General features: G+C 41.3%; 1 protein-coding gene across 8 annotated transcripts in view; it reads right to left on the bottom strand.

The window, feature by feature from the left end:
- Positions 1–24,810, bottom strand: part of TMEM132B (transmembrane protein 132B) — a 507,637-nt gene that overhangs the window by 285,985 nt on the left and 196,842 nt on the right. For all 8 annotated transcript variants that reach the window (XM_077955780.1, XM_077955786.1, XM_077955787.1 and 5 more), the window contains one exon: positions 18,552–19,443. In XM_077955780.1, the coding sequence (XP_077811906.1) occupies positions 18,552–19,443 (892 nt within the window). The remainder of the gene's footprint in view (positions 1–18,551; positions 19,444–24,810) is intronic.

Below are 24,810 nucleotides of genomic sequence, written 5' to 3'. Positions count from 1 at the left end.
TTCCTCCCACTGGGCAGATCCATGCAAAAAAGGAAATCATGACTCCATACAAATGTAAATTAACCAAAGAATAAATTAAAAATTTGATGAGGAATGGAATGTGTATATAATATCACATAGTGACTCCCCACAAAATTCTTATTAATGGCAAAGAGAAAAACAGTAACTTCACAGTTGAAAATACTGGCAGATACCACCTTAATTATGTAATTAAAGTGAACATCAACAGTAATGAGACAAATTAAAATTATGCACCAGCTCATAGGATGCAATGAGAACACAGTATCATTTCTGTGGCATTGATGCAACAGATGCATAACCTGAATCTAATCATGAGGAGACAGCAGACAAACCCAAATTAAGAGACCATCTACAAAATACCTGTCATCTTAAAAGTGCCAAAATAAAACATACATAGATATCAAATATATGAAAATAGCACAAAGATGTGGAGAATGGAACTATACTGTGGCAAAGTAACTTTATTCGCCTAGAGAAATAAAATGTCAATTCTAATTAGATTATGATAAAGTTAAAGATATATATTATGATCCCTCGAGCAATCACTTAAACATGCAAAGGACATATAGCTAAAAAGCCAACAGATTAATTAAAATCAAATACTGGTATTTAACACAATAGATTAATCAAGAAAGAAGGAACAGAGGAACAAAACTAAGATGAGACCAATCAAAAACAAACAGCAGACCTAATTCCAACCACATCAATAATTACATTAAATATAAATGAACTAAATCTATTTCTGGTAATGATTGAGTGAGATACTATAGTTGGTCCTATGTAAACTCTATAGACATAATTTTTAAAGTAGTTATCCAAAGGCACTAGAGAGTAAACAGAAACAAGTAGATCATGGAGGGGAGTCCATACTCAGAGGAAGACCCACTCTACGGAAGAATTTGCCCCATTTTTGTCACATTTAACCTGGAGAATAATGCAGTTATTATTGTAGGGTGCAGGGAGAGCATTAACCTGGAAAAAATGCAGTTGGCGTTGGGAGGTAGGGAACCACAGGACTGAGTCCAAGATGGCAGCCAAAGAGAGATGAGAGAATCATGGAAGAGAAAGAGAGAATGCTCAAATTCTACCTGTCAATATCTGTGGTTGAATCTTGAATCTTGTATATGCAGATCAGTCTGAAAGCAGCATGTCAGCTAAAGACAAAAGATCTGTACTGAGATTGTACTTATGATCCAAGAAAGAGATTTGCAGTTTGAGTATAACGAAATTAATCGCCTGCTGAAACAAAATAAACAACATTCACTGGAAAATCAAAAATAAGAATCCAGAGTCTTCACAACTTAGCATTCATAGTAATCAAGATACAATAAAAAATTGTCCAAAATATGAAGATTTTTTAAAATGAGATCCATTCAAGAGTGAAAAGACAATCAACTGAAACTAACCTGAGGATGACCCAGATGTTAGAATTATCAGAGGAGCATTTTAAAGTTGCTAACTATAACTGTCATCAGTGATGTAAAAGAAAATACGCTCTTAATGAATAAAAAGCCATGAAAACTCAGCAAATAAATAAAAGTGATAATAAAAGAACAAAATGGAAAGTCTAGATTGAAAACCACAATAGCTAAAAGTAAAATTGTACTGGGTGGACTTAATACCCAAATAAAGATGACAGGAGAAAGAATCAATGAATTTGAAGATAAATCAATAGAATTATTCAAAGTAAAATGAATGAGAAAAAAAGACTGAAAAAAATGAACAGAGACTCAGAGGCCTGTTAGATAATAACAGATAGTCTAGTATATGTGTAATTGACATTCCAGATGCAGAGGAGTAAGGAAATGAGTCAGAAATAAATATTTTAATAGTGACTGAAACTCTCCCAAATTTGATAAAAGACATAAATGTACAAATTTAACTATACAACAAACCCAAGGCAGGATAAACATTTAAAAGGCCTTGCCTCTGCACATTGTAGTTAAACTGTTGAAAGGCAAAGATGAGCAAATCTTCTTTTTTTGTTTTGTTTTGTTTTTTAGACGGGGTCTCGCTCTGTCGCCCAGGCTGGAATTCAGTGGCGCGATCTCGGCTCACTGCAAGCTCCGCCTCCCGGGTTCACACCATTCTCCCACCTCAGCCTCCCAAGTAGCTGGGACTACAGGCGCCTGCCACCATGCCCAGCTAGTTTTTTGTATTTTTAGTAGAGACGGGGTTTCACCATGTTAGCCAGGATGGTCTCGATCTCCTGACCTCGTGATCCACCCACCTCGGCCTCCCAAAGTGCTGTGATTACAGGCTTGAGCCACCGCGCCTGGCCGATGAGCAAATCTTAAAAGCAGCAAAAGAAAAGCAACACATTACCTACAAGTGACTGATTCAATTAATGGCAGACTTCTTATTAGAATTCTTATTAGAAATAATGGACGTTAAAAGCAAGTGGAATCAAAACATCTCACCATCTCACCCTAGTTAAAATGGCATTATCAAAAAGACAATAAAAAAAAAATAACAAATGCTGGTGAGGATGCTGAGAAAGAGGAACACTCATACATTGTTAGTGGGTAATCATCATATCAAAGAGATATCTGCACTCCCATGTTGACTGCAGCACTATTCACAGTAGCCACGATATGGAATCAATCTAAGTTGTCCATCAATGGATGAATGAAGAAAGAAAATGTGCTGCATATACATACACACACACACACATATATATACACATACTGCAATATTATTCAGCCATAAAAAGAATGAAATCCTGTCATTTACAGCAACATAGGTGAAACTGGAAGCCATTATGTTAAGTGTTAAATAAGCCAGGCACAGAAAGACAAATACCACATGTTCTCACTAACGTGTGATAGCTTAAAACAAAAAAGTGGGCCTCTTGGAGGTAGAGAGTAGAATTAAGGTTACCAGAGGGTGGGAAGCAGAGGGATGAGAAGTTGTCAATGGGTACAAAAATACAGTAGATGGAAGGAAATAGTTCTAGTATTCAATAGTACAGTAGGGAAATTATAGTTAATAATTTATTATATATTTCAAAATAGCTAGAAGAGAAGAATTATAATGTTCCCAACACAAAGAAAAGATAAATGTTTGAGGTGATGGATATATCAGTTACCCTGATTTGATAATTACACATCATATACATGTATCAAAATATCACAAGTGCCCAAAAATATGTACAACTATAATATAATTTTTAAAATCAAGTAGAACAATATCTTTAAAAAGCTGGAAGAAAAAAACTGCCAATTCAGAACTCTACAAGTAGCAAAAAAAATTCTTCTGGAATAACAATGAAATAAAGGATTTTCAGATAAAAGAAACTAAAGGAATTTATTGCCAGTAAATATGGACTTCAAAAAATTGCCAAGAGAAGTCATACATGCTGAAGGGAAATAACAAATGAAAACTTAGATCCCCAGAAAGGAATGAAGAACATCGGAAATGGCAAAATGTGGATAAATGCAAAAGGCTACTATTGCTTTTTCTTCCTAATGTCTTTATAATACATATAACTATGTAAAGTAAAAGTTATAATATTCTCTTCAAGGGTTTTTAACATGTATCTATGTAATTACACAAAATAACTTTAACATAAAGGATATGGGATGGTTAAATGGACCCACAATTTACATTTTATGGAAAGTCTATCTCAAAATAGACTGTGAAAAGTTAAGCATGTATATGGTAACTCCTGAAGCAACTACTAAAAATATATTGCAAGAAAGTGCAGCTAAAAAGCCTATATAAAAGTTAAACTAGAATTCTTAGAAGTATGCAAATAATGCCAAAAAAAGCAGGAAAAGAAGAACAGAGGAATACCAAACAAATAAAAAGAGAAAACAAATAATAAAGTGGTAACCCCAAATCTAATAACATTAGTAATTATATTGAACATTAATAGAATAGCACATTAATGAAATTACATATTAAATATTAATGGAATAAGCATACTAATTAAAATACAGATTATCAAAACAGATAAAAAACACAAGACATAAGTGTGTGCTGTCTACAAAAGGCATATTTTAAGTATAAAGATACAGATAAGTGAATTTGGCAAGTTTGCAGGATACAACCTCAGTACACACAAAAAATCAACTGTATTTCTATATTCTAGCAACAAAACATTTTAAAATGAAAATAAAGTCATCAAGTCAATTTATAATATTAAAAAATAAAAGACTAAGAAATAAAGTTAACAAGGGATGTGCAAGATCTGTACAATGAAAACTACAAAGCATTGCTAAAGATAATCAAAGGAGATGTAAATAAACGAAGAAATATACCATGTTCATGTATCGGAAGACCTAACATTGTTACAATGGTAATTCTCCACAAATTGATCTCCACAGTCAATGTAATTCCAGTCAAAATCACATGAATATCAAATCCTAGCTAATAATGTGCATACTGAGCTATTTGTAAGGAAGTGAACAGATGTCTGCAAACTACTTTTAAACACATCAAAAAATAAGATGAACTGATGGATGAAGAGATGGATTGATAGGTATGTAGTAAAGTAAGAACAGTAAAATATTAATGGTGAATCTAAGGGGTGGGTATATGGATTCTTGGGGTGGGTATATGGATTCTTATAATACATTTCTTTTAACTTTGTCATGTTTAAAATTTTTCAAGATAAAATATGGGAAAAATATAAAATATGTCCAATATGTAAAAGAGTATGGAGAAGAATAAAATGAACACCCATGTCTCCCACTAATGAGATTAACAGATAAAACATGCAGATACAGTTGAACTTCTCTAGATACCCTTCAACCTTTGTCCTTCCCCAGAGATAACCAGTCCTCTGATTCTGGTGTTTATGATGTCCACATATATTACATGCATTGACCAAACAGGAATGTGTTTACATACAAAAAATAGAATTATTAATATATTGCATGTGTTAAACTGTATGCTGCTGTAGGTATGAGCTAATAATTTGCTTCGTTCTTCCACTTAGCCTTAAATCTTGGAGATTTATTATTATTCATGGAGACATGAATTTATTTTTGTATCTGTATTCATCTGTATAAATATGTAGCTATTCATTTATCCATTTTCCTCTAATGAATATTAAACCATCTCAAGATGTGGCCTCTCTGAGCCTAGCATAGTAGTGAGATGCTCAGATTCTGGGCATGGAAAGACCTGGGTTCATACCCTAGCTTCTTGGCTTTGTGACTCTGAGGAAGTCACTTATCTTTCTAAGCCTCCGTGTCCTCATGTAACAGGTAAGGATGCTCATTCTGCTACCTCTGAAGATCATTGAAAAGAAGTACATAAGAGGGATGGATAAAAAGCACACAGCGAAGTGCCTGCCACACACACACTCAATATTCTAAGTCTGGAACAGAAAGTCCTAGTGGTGCCACCAACCCTATTTCACTCATGTCCAAAGAACACTACTGGGCACTGAAAACTGCCAGTTCTATCTCATAGGGTTAAATTTCCAACGGAGAGGCAGACCCCACACTGCTTGCTCTTAGACCTTCACTCTCAGGTCCAAGCCTTAAAGGTGGTTTAGGCTGGACCCAGGCAGCTTCCTTCTTTACTGCTGTGCTAACTGACACACCACTGTATCCATCAGGGCTTCAGAAGGTCTCATGAAGGGCCTGCTCACAGAGGTATGGGCAGGGTTGTGGGGATCAGTAAGGGATGGTGAAGCACCCTGGCGCTGGCAACTCTGGGGACCCTTGTTCAATTGAGACTGCATTTTTTAACTTTATTTACACTTAAGTTTAAAACTGGTACTTTACAGATGGTCAAGTTCAGATTTGAGCCAGCAGTCTGGCTCCAGGCTCCAAACTCTGAGCCACTCTACCCTGCTGCCTCCACCCCAGAGAAATGCTTGTGTTCAACGCGGCAGAGTCAAGGATGTTCCCTGCAGCACTTCTTGAGGTGCCAGTGAAAAACTGGAGGCAACCCAACGCCCACCGACGGGGGAATGACTATTTAACTTACCACAGAGCTCTTCGAGCAGATAAAAAGATTAGGGCACGAGAAAGTGCTCTTTAAGGTTCAACACTAAACTGTAAATGGGTCAGTTACCCCCTTGGAAGCAATCAGGACTGGAAGGGGGTTGTCAACAGGGATGCTGGCCTTGTGTGTATTGTTGCAGGTTATTGTTTTACAGTATTACTTGTGTATTTTAAAATTATGTTTTCAAAAGTCACAGATGAATCAGTCAATTATAGAAGGACAAATACTGCATGGTTTCCATTCTATGAGGCACCTAAAGGACTCAAACTCAAGAATGGTGGCTACCAGAAGCCAAGCGGCAGGGAGAAATGGGACATGGCTATGTGGTGAGTGTAGTTTCAGTCCTGCAAGATGAACAAGTTCTGGAGACCTACTATCCAATAGTGTGCATGTAGTTAACACTACTGTACTGTACACTTTAAAATGTGTTAATAGGGTCAATTTCATGTCAACTGCTTTTTACCACATTAAAAAATGTACATTATCCAGGGCTTGTATAAAACTCCTTGGGGTTTCTTTTTTAAAAAACAATATTCCAGGTCGTTTGAAATAAAATTACTGGGATAGACTCTAAAAGAAACAAAATGTAAGTACAAGGAGAGCATAATTGAAGAATGAGAACTCGGTGTCAGGGGTGAGACAGAGCCTCGTCCTGCAAGCATGTCAATCAGGGAGTCAGCACCTAGGCACAGGGAAGCACTAAGCAGGAGAAGGAAAGAAAGGCCTTGATGCTGGTTGTCAAGGTCAGCCAAGGTCATGCCCCAGCCACTTGCAGACAAGTAGCCCTGCCAACAAACACCACACACCTGGCAGCAGGTGCAGGCAGGCAGAGGCAGGGGCTCTGTTTCTTCATCTGTAAAACAGGCTCAAAAACAATCATTCCAGCCTCCTAGCATGACTGCAGGGTCTAAGGCCATGGCACATTAAGTGTGGCTTGGTACAAACTAAGTGTTCACTAAGTTACTGGCCACCACCATAATCTAGGTATACTCCAATTTTCCAAAGTTGTGATCTGAGATAAAAGTTATCAGTTCAGGTAAAAATCTACTTTTGTGCACAGGCTCTTCAAGCATCTGAAATTTACACTCACTTCTTACCAGCTTCAATCAGAGCTCACAGACTCCAATGCAACTGGGAGAGAAAACAAGGCAGATTTGGGGGGTAAGCACATGTTCTTATTAACAGAAACAGGCCCGCTAAATGCAGCAGATAACATCGGAACCAGTGACAGCTAAGCACGATGTGCAGGTTACAGTTGGCTTGGGAAACACTCCTGGTCCTCGTTTCCAAGCTCTACCAAAATCTAAGCTCTTAGCTGTTGGCTTGATCTGGGCTCCAAGGTTGCAGCTTTCAGAGCATCTGTGTCTCTGTACACTTTCCTCAAGGAAAATCTGAGTTTTATTTGGGAAAAGAGACTAACAAAGCCCGAATCTGTGTTGCCACATGGGGAATGTTCCTCAAATAGGTAGCTGTTTTTTTAAATGTAAAAACTATGCATTAAGATTATTAACCTTTGAAATGGGGGATCATGAGAGAGGCATGAGCTTTGAAGTGGGCTGATCTGGGTTGGGGTCCTGGTTTTGTTACTCTTTGGCTGTGTGACCCTTGGTCAAGAGACCATTAGCGTTTCTGAGTCCGTTTCTTCATCTCTAAATGGAGGAACCAGTCATTTCCAGAGCTGTCCTGAGGATGAGTGATGACAACGTATGTAAGAACCTCATGGGAAGCCCTGCATGTGACACGTGCATAGGGGGTGGGAGCCGCTGCTGAGGGTGGGCTGGGCAGTGGGCGTGTCCCTGTAGTATGTCCTTGAGGCAGCTTCCAGAATCCACTCAGACGCCACTAAGACTGGCACCAAGCATCACAGTCAAATTGCTCCCAGGCGCTAGGTTTGGTAGCTTCCTTATCTCATTTACTCTTCGCGGCCCGAAAGACTGGTGCTATTACTACTCTCGCTGTACAGGAGAGGAAGGCAAGGCTCAGAGAGGTGGAGTGACATGTGCAAGGTCACACAGCCAGTAAGGAGGGGAGTTGAGATTTGACCCCAAGCCTCACTGATTCTAATCACTCGGAAAACTTGCCTCTCGAGAGCTTCCTGGGCATACCAGGTTCTTTGATCATACTGCCCTATCCACATACCCTCTCCTATTTTCCTTTAATTGATCCAAAACCTGCCCATCCTCCACAGCCTCCTCCTCCAGGAGGCCTGCCCTGATTTACCCCCGTGGACTGCACTGATGACCTTTACCTGGCGTCACTTCCTACCCACACCACTTCCTCAGGGACTTACACCATACCTTGCATTGCTACTTTACGCTGCAGGTCAAGAATGGCTGTTTCCTCAAAGCCTTCCAGACCCCCTGAGCACACAGACCACCTTCCTTCATTCCAGCACCAGGCAGTAAAAGTTTAACGATGTCCAATGTGATGTCTACTTGCTACCAGTTCACCTCTTTATATCGTCGGCTAAAGAAAACAATTAAGTTTTTAAGGAATTAAAATTAGTTTCATGTACAGTCTTATTGAAGACTATAGTCTAGGAGGAGTCTCTTGGAGAGGTTGTTTCAGACTGTTTTGAAACAGTTTTTTACTTTATAACATATACAGATTGTAGAGGTTCAGTGTGTGTAAAATTACATCAAGGTTTAGGGAGTAAGTGTAAATCGGGTTATAGATTATTAAAGTTTATCTGGTTACAGATTGCAGAAGTAAAATCCCTTTGTCAGATGTTATCTTACATGTAGGAAAAGACAAGAACTAGGATTATTTATCAACTAAAAAATGTAGTGACTCAGGCAAGAGATGTGGGGGCCATGTGTTCTATTTTGTTTTGTTTTGTTTTGCTTTGCTTTGTTTTGAGATGGAGTCTTGCTCTGTCGCCAGGCTGGAGTACAGTGGCATGATCTCAGCTCACTGCAACCTCCACTTCTGGGTTCCAGTGATTCTCCTGCCTCAGCCTCCCAAGTAGCTGGGACTACAGGCGCGTGACACCACACCAAGCTAATTTTTGTATTTTTAATAGAGATGGGGTTTCACCATGTTGGCCAGGATGGTCTCAATCTCTTGACCTCATGATCCGCCTGACTTGGCCTCCCAAAGTGCTGGGATTGCAGGTGTGAGCCACTGCGCCCGGCCTTGTTTTGTTTCTAAAGTATTTTTCCCAAAAGTCATAAGTCATCACAGGGTCAGGAGTTTCGTGAACTTATGCTGGCAAGTAGAAATGACCAAACATGGCTTTTGACATTTGTTACTTTTCTTACAAGTTTTCTCTTTTGGTCATAAATCAACTGTCTAGTATTTATAAAATCAGTGTTGATTGTCTCGTGTAGTTAGGGAGGCTATTTTTTTAGGAAGCTCATGGTCTTTAGTTGTAACCATAAGGAACGAGCACTGAGCCCAGAGTGTATATTTGTCTATTTATCAGAAAATACTATTTGGAGCATATCTATTTTTTTTACTAATATGATCTGGGTTTTTTTTAACATTGTCTTTTTTGTAGACAATATAACATCTTAACAGGATTGTTATAAGAATATTATAGATTACATATAGTAGTATATATTTAACAGTGCTAAGGTATATTATAGATTGGAAAAAACATAATAAAATTGCAATATATTTGCATAATTTTTATTCATTGTATTGGGTGTAGGAATACATCTGGTTATAGATTACTAAGCACATCTGGTTATAGATTGTAGAAGCATAAACATTCACCCTGTCAGGTATTATCTTATGTGCAGGAAAAGGCAAGGACTAGGATCATTTATCTATTAAGAAATGCAGTGATTCAAGCAAGAGATGAGGGGGCCATGTGCTCGATCCTATTTTGTCTTTAAAGCATCCTTCCGGAGAGCTGCACGTCACTATGGAGTCAGGAGTTTTGTGAAATTATGCTGGCAAGTAGAAATGAGCAAACATGGCTTTTATGTTTGCTACTTTGCCTCACAAAATAAATTCAAATAAGAAGTGATCAGGAAGAGCCAAGATTTTTCCACAATATTCACTTCTAAGTCATTCACTTAGAAATTACTGCATTTGAGACAAGAATCATCAATGGATGCCAAAAGTTATGAGCAAAAGGATGATGCAAAACAAGATAAATGTGTAATCTCAAGGAATCTTCCCAGGTGTTATTATTACTAACTACAAAGGGGGAAATAGCAACTTTACAGTGGAGAAACTGGGCAGACACCAACTTAACCATCACTGCTGAGAAGACACATCAGGTACCTCCTGATACGGTGCACTGAGGAGGACAGAGCACTTCACTAGTTTCTGGCCAAATATATACATCCTCAATCCAATCATGAGAAAACACCAGACAGACCCAAATTGAGGAACTTTCTCAAAAATAACTGACCAGCAGTCTTTAAAGGTGTTTAAGTCATAGAAAAAAATGAAAAGAAGTGTAAAGAACAGAATGAAGGAGACAACCAAGATATAACAATCCTGTGCTGTGGGGTTCCTGGAGCAGAAAAAGGATACCAGTGGGACCACTGGCAATTTTTAAGAATGTCTGTTAAGTGACAATATACCAACATTAATGTCCTAGTTTTTGTATTTGTATTGTGGTTACATAAGATATTAGCATTAAGGAAAACTGAAGTTTTAGACTTTTCCATAAATCTAAAAGGATTCCAAAATAAAAAGCTAAAAAATTTTAAAATAAGTAAAACAAAATGAAAATGTCTTGTATTCCGTGGTTTCCTTCATGGCTCTTAGCATGGGTTTTAATTGTGTGTATTTCTATTTATTTGTATGTTTGCTGTCTCCCCCTATAGAGAGTGTGAACTTGATTAGGGATGGGAGCATGGGTGCTTGATTTCAAAAGAAAGAAGGAAATTAGAAGGGCAAACCAAAGATACGCCACACATAATAGATGACCAGAAAACACTTGTACAATCAAAGACTACTACATAGAGCTGGCAGCCTGCAGGGCACCGGGAGAATGCACCCAACAGAGTTCTGCCTCCAACCCAGGGATGGGGGAGACTGAGGCTAACCAGCCGGTAATGCCTGGGGTGCAACTAAGGCTGCACTGTCTTCTCATGGATAAGAAAGTCAACATCAGCCAGGTTTCCCAGGGCATGACATGGGTCCTGGGTCTGCACATGTTTCTGATACACAGGCGTGGCCTTAAATAACATCAAGTCCTGGAGGAGACAAACATCCCCATCCAGGTCTCCTTTAAGCCTCTGATGACTTTCAGTGGTGACTCAGTGTGGCCCTGGCCTCTCCATAGCACATGCTCTTCTTCTTCTACAGAGACCAGGCCACACGTCCCCGGCCTTCAGCAGGTGATGGTGCCTACTTGGAACTGAATGGCATTGTTTTTTGTTGTTGCTATTTTATGTTAATTTATTTTTATAATACCCTTTCATGTTAATAAGTAATATTGGTTTCCATTTATGGTACCAGGTGTTAGGTTTCCTTTTTAAATGCATTCCTATGAGTTTTAAAATGTGATTTGATTTAAAGAAAAAGAGTAAATAAAAACTGCACAGAAGGCACAGGTACATGATTTAACTTATGAAGGTGGCACATGGTGGTATCTGATATGACCAAAAAAACTCAAAGATGGTGTATGAATTACTCAAGTTTAGAATACACTGACATAGCCCATCGTTTGATTAGAGGTGATGCATCAGTTATCACATTACAGGTAGGAGGAAACTTTTGCCAGAATTGCATCCCCTACGTGTCCTAACTTTCAATATTTATGAAATTGTTATTTATTTACATCAGGAATTCATACAATCTTGACCATTCATTCATCCATTGCCATTGTTCCCTTTATCCGGGAACAATGCCTCAAAATACCTAGGATATATTCATTCATTCAACAAGTATTTATTGAGCACTTACTATGTGGTAGACACTGTTCTAGATCCTTAAGATACATCAAAAGTACAGGAGACAAAGGTCCTTGCCCTTATGGAGATCACTTGCTAACAGGAAAAAGCAGACAATAAACAATGATATCTTATGTCATTAACACAAATAAAGTAGGTCAAAAAATCAGGACAGGGCAAGGGGCCCAGTGGGGCGGGGGTGCAGAATTAAGTAGGAAGCCGGGGGTGAGTTATTGAAGCCGGTGGGGAGGCCCTGGTTGGGAGCATGCCTAAAGGCCAAAAAGGGGGTGGGCCAGCATGGCTGTTGCTGAGGGAGGGAGAGGAAAAGTCATGGGAGATAACAGGTCCAGACTACGCAGGGCCTTTTAGGCAACATGGCGGCCTGAGCCTTTAACCCAGACTACAGGGGCAAAAATGGAGTCAGGGAGACCTCAAGGGGGCTCCTGTAGATGTCCAGCCCAGAGGGGACGCTGGCTTAGACCTGGGTCATAGCAGTGGAGGTAGATAAGAGTCTATATTTCAGAGGAAGAACTCCAGAAACTGCTGATGACTCAGCTATGGAGTGTCAGAGAATAGGGAGAATCAATCGTGGTTACTGGGTGTTTGGCCTGAACACTCAGAAGGAAGGTGGCTTCCAACTTAAAGGAAGAGTCTGACCTGACCACAAAGGTGACACTTCATAAATAGTCACTTAAAGCATAAACTGTCCCCACTTAACAGATGGGGAAACTGTGGCACAGAGAAGTTAAGTAATTTTCCCAAAGTCACACAGCTGGAATGTGGCAGAGTCAGGATTCAAACCCAGACAGTCTGGCTTCAGAGTTCACATTCTTAACTACTGGGCTCCACTGTCTAAGAGGCTGAAAGGTTAGCCCAGGAGGCTCTCTGTGTGAGCTGAGAAAACCCTATTTGAATAAATCAGAGATAAAGCTTCCCAGGATCTCTCTCAGCCCCAGAGATACTATATTTGGAGAGGGCAGAATTTCATAATATTTCAAACTTTCCTGGAAGTGTGGCAAAGACCTGCCGCAACTCCAGCCTAGCACTTCCCTGTCACCAGCCCCCAGCCCCCAGCCCCTCCAAACACCACTTTGTGAGCCTTTGATGAAAGGTTTTTCAAGGCACGAGTGAGATGTACACGCTAATGCTGCACAGGATCTATCTTGGTATTAGAGAATCACCGAGTTAATTTTTGTTCAGACTGGCCCCTCTACATTGCGCAGTCTGAAACAGCAGCATGGCACGTGGAATGCTACACATCTGTTTCTTTTCCATGTGTCTCCAGCTCTAAAATTAGATCTCAGCAAATCTTGCGCACATTCACGCTTTGATCTGGGTCCTCATCTGAGCCAGAATGAAATGTGTCACATTTCATTCATAAGAGACATGATTAAAACAGACAATCAGTTACGTTGGGAAATAACACATTCCCTGAGGCCTAAGAAAAGTATCTTATTTCGAGAGACTGAATATACAAATGGACAATGGCCAGACAGCATATAACAATAAAACTCTGACCTTCCACCTTGCAGCAGCCAGGAAGTCAAACCACGACCTCTGCAGCAATCAGCCTAGAATAGTCAGAACCTGGTCAAAGACGCCCACCTCTTCTCTTTTCTACCTCTGCTTCCAACTCAGGGCCAACCAGAGAAAGCCAAATGTGCTCCCAAGCCCATCACACAAAATGTCTGCTTCTAGCTATCCCGCCTCCAGCTCCTCCAGGCCAAAACCCTCCAATCCAAGCACACCTGAAGCTTTCTCATTCCTCTGCCTGCCTTTGAGTCTCTGCCAGTGCAAGTGCTGGTGGCCAACCCCCACTGACACAGTAAGCTCTGAGTAAATATTCCTCTGTTTGTTCTCATGTGGATGGTCTTCATTTATTTCCACAATCTCAATGCATTTTTCTCTGGCCATCAAATAAAGCCTCATAAGTAATCTAAATGCTGACCCAGAGAGCTTTAATAGTGAATAAAGATCAGTCCCCATCCACACAAGCAGAAGAGCCCAGAAGAGGGGTTTAAAGTGGGGGCTCTCAACTCACACATGCAGGCCTGTACCCCAATTCCACCACTTCCCCAATGCATGACCTCAGACAGGTAACCGCTCAGCTCTCAGAGTCGCAGCTTCCATATCCATAACATGGACGTGACTAGTACTTACCTTGCATGGTGGCTGTGATAACACAGTGAGGGAATGTATGGAAAGGGTAAATGCAGAACCTGGGACAAGTACACATGATAATTTAAAAGTACGAATTAACAGTATCCATTAACACATATTAATTATAGCATAAAAGAGTACTGGTGTGTCTACAGTGTGCCAGGCACTCTTGTAAGCGCTTTACATGAAGTAACCAACTCACTCCATAATGCCAACGATAATGGAGGGTGGTTTCACTCCCCGTGATGCACCCACTGGTCACTTCTGACTCCCACAAACACGCACAATGAATTGGCAATGCCTGCCTTTATAGATGAAAATCTAAACTCCCTTTTTAGCACTGCATCCTTTTTTATCCCAGTACTGAATCAGGGTTCCAAAATTCAAATACCCTCAGGAGCCAGATGGGTGACATATGTGAGTGAAATGGGCCAGGTGTGAGACAAAAGGGAGTGGTAGGGACTGGGGTGAGTTAGACAATTTATGATGCATCTAAAGGCGGTGAACTACAACCAGCTAGCTCTAAGTTGCTGAATCTTCAAAATTTTCAAAGAAAATGGTATATAAAACCTCCCAATTGTTAGAGGTTGGTAACTGTCTTAAATATTTTAAAGAACGCCAGGTGGGCTAAATAAGGCACACCTCTGTGGGCTGAATTTGGCTACTGCCACCAGTTTTACAAACTGTTGAGTAGATGTTTTTCCTTTAAGTAAGTACCAAGGCCCCACAGCTAAAGTTTAAACAAAGATTTGGGAATTTGGGAACATCCTTTGGCTGAATTGCCTCCTCTGGTCCTCTCCCTCTCCTGTCGCTTTAACTCCAAAGGCCAAGAATCTAAAATCTTAGTGGATTCCCTAAAGGAAGATGCTGCTGGAGGGCTGCAGACTCACAATCCAAATTCCAAAGGCCCCAGGGATGCTATTTCCAGAAGGCTGACAGTTCATTGCTTGATTTTTCAAGACCAAGTCAGAATTAAAGTCCCTTTCAGTTCTAAAATTAACTTCTTGGGGAAAAAAGAAAAATACTTAAGGGGTTTCTACCTACCAAGAAGATAATACTCTGAGGCTTTCTACAGTCTGGATGTTGAGTCCTCTTCTAGTCTCATTCCTAAATGAATCTCCTCTTCCCTAAATTAACCCTCAGCTCTGGCCTGACTGGGCCACACACAGCTAGGGGTGTGGCTGGTGCCCCTCCTTGTCTGTTAGAGGCAGTGAACTGTGGGGATGAAGGTCACAAGCTCTAGGGTCAGATCACAGGGGTTCACACCAACCATTCCCTACCTGTGTGACCCTGGACATGCTACTTAACTTCTCTGTGCCTCAAAAAAATGGGAATAATAATAGTACTTGCCTCTTTCAGTTGTTTGTGACAGAGTTTAATGAGTTAATTCTTGTAATGGACCTACCACATGGGCTGAATCATTCTAAGTCTCAATGAATGTTAGCTAACGCTGTGTATGCCACTGCCTGGCCTGAAATGCTGTTCCCAACCAGACTTCGAGGCTTTGCTGACCACCAGACCATCTGCCCTCCTTTTCTTCTAACTTCACATCCAAAATATTATCTCTACATCAGGAGTAGCAAATAAGTTTAGTCTTATGTGCCAACCCCCCACAGCAGTGATAGGGGTTGCCTGAAGGGGTAGGCTCAATGTCCTCCATGACAGAGGGAGTGCTGAAGTGCTGCAGTTGATTGGTAATGTCCGCCATGGTAGAGGGAGTGCTGAAGTGCTGCAGTTGATTGGTAATGTCTGCCATGGTAGAGGAAGTGCTAAGAGGCAGGGGCAGTGAAGCCATCCCTTGGCCATTCTTGGTCTACAGCAAACATATGGCACCGCCTTATATTAAAAGAATCTCTATGGGGTTGGATTTCAGGCTTCTCTAGTTTCTATGAGAGCCAATAACTGGTTTTAGACCACCCCACCCCTTCCAGTGGAGTAACTAGCACAGGGCTCAGTCCACACCAAGTTTTGAATCAGTAACAGCCAAAGACTAAATCAAGAGGCTCCAAATAGAATCCTGGCTTCTTCCAGGCTACAAAACCCACTTGGGATCTCCCAGAGCCTTGGAATCCTGTTGGTGGGCATCTGAATAAGCACAACTCCAAAAGGGCATGATCATCCTCAGTCAGGATTGGAAGGAGCATGCTGGACTCACAATGAATTCCCCACTTCTCCTTCTTTGTATCTGTAAAGCAAGGTTCGCTTATGTTGGAATTTATACACCCAGTTCCTGAATGAAAGGGAAACAACCACAGGCTAACATTCACTGAGGACTCACAATTTGCCAGGCATTGTTTTAAGAACTTTATTAAATTATTTAATCTTTACCACCACCCCAGGAGATAGATTTCATCACTATCCCTATCATACCAACGGGGAAACTAAGGTCCAGAGACGTTAAGTGACTCGCCCAAGGACACACAGCAGGTATATGGCAAAGCCACCACTGTCTCCTACTGATATCCATTTTTGTGAGCAAAATTAGGAAAAGACAGGCTTGTCCCCCCAGCACATAGAAGTCCCCTACTTTTAGCGATCCTAAAACCAAATCTTCATCATACAGATAGAGGCTGCTGACTCATTTTAACAAAGAATTATTTACTGCAGAGAAAGAAATTGTCTTAGAAAGCTCTTTAGTATATTTAGAAGTTGGAATTCATTTACAAGGTTTCTACTGATATGTAGCATTCTAGGATTCTGCCTGACACATCATACAGGGCAGGGATAGGTCAGACTATCATGTGAGAGCCTTAAAAGTCTTCCTGAAGAAGAAACACTTGAACCTCACAGTCTAGAATGCAGAGTTCTAGAACAGTTGTATTTAATCCTGGTTTTACAACAGATTTATTTGGGGGAGCCTTCAGAAAATATAGATGCCAGCAGGATCTTTGTTTTGTTCTGTCAATAGGGGTTGCTAGAGGGAGACTGGCAGGTGGAAGGTGGGAGAAGGAATTTTCTCCTCTTTCCATTGACTTCCTATTTGCTTCTTGTTCTGATGAGTGGCACCCAGCCTTGCTGCTTCATAACAGCAGCTGCAATTCACTTCCATAATAGCACATGAATCCAGTTTGCAGTATTTCCAACTATTGAAGAACCAGTTTTATAACTCCTAGCCCTGGTGACACCAGCACAAGCTGTGCCCACTTCTCAGGGGTTTTAGTTTCTGCTCTACAGGGTCCCTGCTCCAAGCTCCAAGTTTTTGAAACTTTTAACTTCCCTTATTCTCCCAGCCAAAGGGAGGATAGCCACTTTCTGCAGCTGCCTCTTCCCTAGTACCTCAGTAATGCCTTCTTGACTTTTCAATTACCTAGTTAACATTTCTTTGTACATAGCTAATGGTTCTTTATATTAAATTCTTGCTTTTAATATACTTATGTTGTCTCAGTCTCTTGGCTGGCCTTTGTTTCCCCCAATTTTGAACTGTTTCTTTCTCTGCCCCCGAATTCCACTCATCCTTCAAGATCTAGCTCAAAATGAAAAATTCTCCGCCCACTGCAACACACACAACTCTCATCTGTGAATTCCTATAGACTTTACGGTCTCTACTACTCAAGCTTCAACATGATCATATATTGCAGGGGTTGGCAAACCATGACCCCTGGGCTAAATTCAACCTTCTGTTTTTGTAACTAAAGTTTTATTGGAACCCAGCCACACCCATTCATTTATGGCTGCTTGCATGCTGCAACAACAGAGTTGAGTCATCACCAGAGAGACTACATGGCCCATGATGTCTATTTACCATTTGGCCCTTTCCAGAAGTTTTCTGACCCCTGGTCTAGTGTCTTGTGTGGGTCTCTAGTTCATGTTTTCAATCTCTCACTACACTGGATACTGAGAACTGCAGAACTCTCAGCACATGACAACTCCATCCAAACCTCCACGCGAAGAAACTTGATCAAACTCTAATATGGCTTCTAGCGGCGTAAGTCTAGCTCCCTAGGATCACTTTTGCACCTCTTATAATACCTGCTTAAGAAAGCTCAGCATGGCCAGGGAAATTTCATGTTTGTTCCCACCAATGCACACCTGATGATAGGCCCCGACCTCCCTTTCCTACAGTATTTATGAGAAAGGGTTTACAACTGTAAATATCTGTCTCTTGCAACTAAGAAGCATCTCTCCCAAGCACCTGAGAGCCATTCTTCTGAAACAGAATCATCAGGAAGGACAGGACTTCTGTCTCCCAGCCTCTGTGGGAGGATAAAATCCTAACTTTGATAACTGCCAGCCAGCAGACGAAGCTGGACTCACTGCTTCACACTGCCCAACCCTTTGTACTATGTCGCTTCTCTGGCTCTATGGAGACTCCACTCTTCCCCATCCCTCATCCTTCCTTTAAAACACACGAATCACCTCTGCACAAATTGTAATGAAGCTCAGCTCTTTTACCTACTGTCCATAGTTACTGAATAAAATCTGTTTCACCACTTTAATGACCAGCTGTATTCATTTTTGACATCAGCAAATGATCAACACCCATTTTATTAATTGACAATTCATTGATTACTAACAGTTAGCTTCTGTTCCATCCCACCTGGCAAAGCCTCTTACCTAAGAGTGAACTGGTCTGCCACAGAGCTACTGGTCAGAGAGACCAAAAAGGTGGCCGTGTCCCCTTCCCGGACTAGATTCAGAGGTACCGAGATGACCACATTCTCGTCCAAGCTCACCAGGGACCACTTCAGATCATCTTGGGTTGGGTAGACCACCACACTCCCAATCCTCTCTCGGGCTGGAAACACTTGCTGGGGGCTCTCCAGGCCCGAGTGGATATTGTTCTCCCACTTGCCTTCCTCCTCCAGAGGACACTGGCCAGCCTTGTCGGCTGGGTAGAGCGTGAAGAAGAGCTCCATCGCGGTGCCCCCAAGCAGGGCTGGGATCTCCTCCTCTGGCTCCAGGTCCAGGCCTGAGCTGAACCACTCGGGCAGCAGCTCCAGCTCAGCCACACACAGCCCTGGGGCCCCTTGCAGCCGACAGCTGGCCGCCACTTCCCTGGCCTCAGGGAAAGCAAACATCTTGACACAGGGTAGATCTTCTGTAAGGTCGCTGTCATCCCAGCCCATGCCAGTGACATAAAACAAGGTCTGCACTTTGGGTCTGTTGGAGTAGATGGAGCTGTCGAGGATGTGGGATTTCAATTTCCAGTTGAAGGGAAACTTGTCCATGTTTCCAAAGGCTGTAGATGTCAACAGGAGCTCCTGGGGGATTATCTTCTCCACTGAAAACGGGCCATAGCTGGCATTGATAATAGGGGGTGTCCTGGCTCGGTAGATGAAGAATGGCTCCACCCGGGCCTGCAGACTGGAGTTCCTTGTGAGGTCTTGGTTGGCTTCTTTAAGGAAAAATGACTCCTCTGCATTGGAGATGTGCAAGCTCGTGGGGAGGTAAGCAGGGAGCGAGGAAAACTTCTGCAGGCTATCCACAATCCCTCGACTCTCTGTCACTGCACAAGAAAGGAAAGCAAAAGAATAAAACTGTGTTCTGAGATGTAATGAAACAAATGCAATGCAGTCTCCACCCACCTTCCCAACAAACCACCCACTGGCCACTGTTTCTCCCCCAGGTCTCATCACAGTGAAAGCCCTGTAATTACATAAAGTATGGTCTTCAGGATCTTCCCAAAAATACAGCACAGAGTGGGAAGGAACCCCATTTACCACCGATCCAATAGTCCTGGTGCTGAACAGTTATCTCTCTAAAGGGAAAACACTGCTTCTGCTGTTTGTGCAAAATCATAAACTCAAAAGATCATCGTCATCGTTGTTCATCTACCCCACAGACAAAAGGTTGCGTATCTACCAAGTCTACCAATCAGGCATTGCACTGTTGTATGTGACGTGTTAGTACCTTATTACTTTGATACTCATGCTGCTCTCTATCACTTCTATAAGTGACATCTATGTGGACATGATGACATCGCTATAATTCTTATTGAAAAGAGAGTGAAGCTACCACTCAAGAGTTCCTGCTTCTAGAAAACTCTCCTTCCGAAATACCAACGAGAATGCACACAGGTTACAGGGACGTTCACCACAGCATCATTTAGAACTGCAAACAAACTTAAGAGCATATGTGCTGAGCCTGATGGCTGGATTTGAATCCTGGCTTTGCCACTTCCTAACTGAGCAACCTTGACCAAGTTACTTAGCCTCTCTGTGCCACAAATGTCCTCACATAAAGTAGGACATAAACATGAATTCTACCTTACTGGGTTGTCACAAGGATTAATGAGTTAATAAGTACAAAGCACAACCAGATGTGGTGGCTCACACCTGTAATCCCAGCATGCTGGGAAGCCAAGACAGGTGGATCACTTGACCCCAAGAGTTCAAAACCAGCCTAAGTAAAACAGTGAGACCCTGTCTCTACCAAAAAAAAAACACAAAAATTATTCAGGCATGGTGGCTCGTGCCTGTAGTCCCAACTACTTGGGAGGCTGAGGCAGGAGGATCTTGAACCCAACAGGCGGAGATTACAGTGAGCTGGGATTGCAGCACTTCACTCCAACCTGGGCGACAGAGCAAAACCCTGTCTCAAGAAAAAACAAAATAAAATAAAATAAAGCACTTAGAACAATGCTGGCGCACAGATACGTGCTGTCAATATTCACCCACAATTACTATTTTAATCCATATTCAATAGGTTGATCAACAGGAAACTAAACATTTTATAGTGGAATAATATGAAACTATCTTAAAAAATGAGGTAGAGCTATATAAACATACTTGAAAAGATGGCCACAATATGACATTAAGGTTAAAAAAAACAAATTAAGTGTAAAAAAAAATCAAATGTGTCATATGTGATCCTATTTGGTAAAGTTTTAAAATTCTACCTATGTATATATAAATGTATATATTTATGTTTGTGTGTCTATAGAACCCAAAGGAGAAAGTTTTTTTGCTTTTTACCATTTACATTTCTACTTTCTTTTTAATTTGTTACAACCATGTATTATTTTGTTAATTAAAACACACAACACATATACATAAACATGTACACATGAGTACATATGTGTATGTGTGTTTCTTGGCATGTTTCCTTCAAATGGGAAAACACACACAGCAAAGACCCAACAAGCTTTTTCAAAGTGAAGACAGCCCACCAGGAACCAGGGTCAGCAAATCAGGCCAAGGACAGACAGAGAGTTTTTTTTTTCTTTTGCCCTGAAATGAACCTCCACCACTGGAGTCCGGTTTTCCAACCAGTGCAAGAAGAAATGGAACCTGACCATGGTCCTTAAAATGCAACATCCTAGAGGATGAAACAGCAGAGAAATCCCATTCCATTCACTCTGGCTCCTGGTGACATGTTTTTCTGCAGCCATCACAAATTCTGCAAAATATGCCTTCTATTGATTTAAACACTTTTTGGCCTGTTTGGGGCTGTCCTTGGCGAGCTTTCCTCTTCTAGAGGGTGACAAAATTGTAATTAGGAGATTGTGAAAAAGATACAGCCCACGTAGGGGCCAATGCCTCCTTTTTCTAAGAAGGCATTCAGCAAGCAAGTTCTCCTCAAGTGTCATCAACATGGCCAGTCCCTTGTTACATTCATTACTCCAGCAGGGTAATTACTTATTCATTCCTCCAATGACTTATCTAAATATACTTATTATTCACTTATTATCTTCCCAGCATTGTGCCACATAAAAATATTACAGGGACAATGCAGTCATGATTTCTGCCCCCAAGGAACTAGCGACTATGTTCCGCCAATTGGAAGCTCTGGAGGACACAGCTAACATTCAGAAAGCAATTCGGAAATTGGACATTAAGATCCTTAAAAATGCCCATCCCAGGAATTCACCTAGGAATTTGTTCTAAGGAAATAATCAAGAGATCAGGAAGGATATTAATGTGCAAGTATGCTTATCGCAAGCATGATTTATAACAGCAACACACTGGAAGCAGCCCAAAAACCTGCCATTAGGGAAATGAGTAAGTGATTAAAGTCACACTATGTGTGCGACATTAAACTGCCATCAAAACCATGATGTCAACAAATCTTTAGTGTCATGAGAAAATACTTACAATATGTTAATTGAAAACGACCTCAAAAATTCCTTTAAATTATCTCAAATCTATTTAAACACACAATATAGTCCCTTCCATAGTTTAGACCTGAGTTTGCTCCAGAATGATGTCCATACAGGCTTGGCAGGATTTGGATCAAAAGATAAGAGGAGGGAGAAATGATTTTGAAGAATTAGCCTCATCTAAAGGAAAGTTTAAGCTGCTGCCGCCACCAAGGGGCAATCTGTATTTTGACAATGTCAAGCAATGCAGAAGCACCTCTCCAGATGAAATTTAAATTAGTTCTTTTTGTCATTGGTTTATTTCCCCTCTCCAAACCAGGAAGTTAAATTCAGGTGAATTTGCTCATGAATTACTTGGCAACAGGAACGCTGTCAGCAGGGAACATCTGCCTTGTGCAGCATGACAATGTCTTTCAGCTGGGCTAAGCAGGCACACCAGACTTGGAAGTGAGTGGCTTGAATTTCACTTCTCGTAAAATTTAGGAGAAGTCCAAGCTAAGGCTTAAATTCTGACTTATTTACAAATATGGAAAAGGAAATTAAAATAAATGCAAACTTTAATTTGCTCTGTTTTCACTGTAGATTGGTTTATTGTTTTCTTTATCTTTTATAAAGGCATTTTACACCTCTCAAAAATTGATTTACAAGAAATGTAAAGCTGCACCTTCTCTTCTTTATTGTGGCCAAAGCCTCCATTTTATCTGAAATAGCAGTGTAAGGTTTACATTCCTGTCCCACCATAACTCAAGCAAAATGCAATACAAATTTTGTCTGAAACTGTATATGGAAAGCCATAAACGTCAGCTACTAGAGCCTTATTCTATCCTCAAACCAGATTGCAACAAAATATAATATCTGAATTTAGGAGCATTTTATGAAGCCATGGGACTGTGTCCTGAGAAATACACTGAAAAGCTAACACTCTTCCCTTTAATCCCAAAATGTCACATAGTAACACCATTCTTTTTCCCATTGGCAGGTAGAGCATGTGGCCCACGTTCTGAATGTGAAATGAGGCCCTATTCAGTCTGCTGATTTCCTAGAGAGCTATTTACCACTGGACAGAACGAGGTGGGCCCTGAGAGCAGGAAATGAGGAAGGAGTAATGGGGCCCGGCTGAAAAGAACGTCTCATCTCTGCCCTCCTTATGAACCAAGAAGAGAGTCAAGTTCAGGTTCAGAGAGAACACAAGGTGCACCAGACAGATGCTCTGTGGCTAAAGGATGCTCCGACTCAAAACGCCAATGGCAGATGGCTCCAAGGAGGCCCTAAAGACAGCCTCAGCAGGAAGAGAGGGGAGGAGATTAATAATATTACTCCTAGAACGAAGCAATTCACAGGGTGCCGGGAATCATGGCAGGGACCCTGTGACCCAAATTGAGTGAGTGGTTGTCACTGCTGTGCTTAGCACACAAAAAATATTCCTGGACATGGACCTTAGTCAGCACTGGTGGGACATGAATGCCTGAATCCCAAGATGGTAAAACGTGAACCTGCTACAACAAGGGACACACTCAGAAGTCAGTCCCTTTCACTGCTAGTGCCAGTCATGTCTGGGTGCTAACTTATCAGTCTTGTGGCTACTGGTGACTCACTTAAGAGTATAGGCCCACGACATTTCTGAGGCTAAGTCTCCTCTAATTCACACAAAACAACTCAGGCATAGAGAGCCAGGTGTGGAAAGCTCTTTCCGGTGGGCCAGGTGGCCAGGTGACCAGGTCACCAGGTCTTTGAAAAATACCAGGAAGAGAAACTCCTTACTGGTCTATCAAAGTGTGGCCCTAACAGCTGATAATTCACTACCACCTGGGTACCACAGGAATAACCACAACCCTTACTGATTTCACGGTGGTGAAGGCCAGGAGCTAGGAGCAGGCCTTTGTCAGTATTAATATTAGTTCAGGTTGGTGCAGTAAATATAATCTCTGGCAGCGGTGGAATGGACTAGAAAATCTTCCATGCTCTCTTCCACCCAGAGTTCTCCCATCTGTTTCCACAGCTCCACTTGGTGCTGTTTTCACATCATTCTCCTTGCCCTTACTTGCACTTGTTGGGGAAGCTCATCACCCACATGTCAGCAGAGAAGACTCCTTCTGGTCTGGATTTCTTAGCCCAGAGAGACCTTCTCTGAGCTGACCAGCAACTTCAGCCATCCCACTCATGACAATGTAGTTCCCTGCATTGTTATAATACAACAATTGTTGTTGTATTATACAACATTGTTATATATATACAACATTGTTATATATTATACAACATTGTTGTATATATACAACATTGTTATATATTATACAACATTGTTGTATATATACAACATTGTTATGATATAATGCAGGGAACTACATTTCCCAAGCTCCCTTGCTGTCTGCTTCTGCGTGTGTTCAGCCAATCGGAAGCTCTGGTAGAAGACTGGAGGGTAGGAAGAGGGAAGAACCCAGGGTATTTCACACTGTGTCTCTTCCCTGCAGCACTCACTGGCAGAAACTGCATCTCCTCTCTGGTTCTAACCCCCTATAAAACCCCCACCATGGTCCCAGCTCCCTGTAGCAGGTTCTAATGCCTAACCCAGCAGCTTCTGGATTCTCATAACCTAACCTCTTCCCCTTTTCCCTCTAGCCCAAAAGATGACAACAGCTTCCTGCTCCCGCTGTTCTTAATTTCTAAGTAACTTTACCAGCCCCAGATGGTACTTGATCATCCCCAATTTGGTTTCTCAGATTTTCCAGGACCTGAGTAACTAATTCCCTTTATTAAATTCCCTCTGTAGAAATAACT

The sequence above is a fragment of the Macaca mulatta genome, chromosome 11, assembly GCF_049350105.2.
Source record: "Macaca mulatta isolate MMU2019108-1 chromosome 11, T2T-MMU8v2.0, whole genome shotgun sequence".
NCBI classification, from domain to species: domain Eukaryota; kingdom Metazoa; phylum Chordata; class Mammalia; order Primates; family Cercopithecidae; genus Macaca; species Macaca mulatta.
The sequence above is the reverse complement of the archived record's forward strand: the minus strand, read 5'-3'. Positions and strand labels throughout refer to the sequence as shown.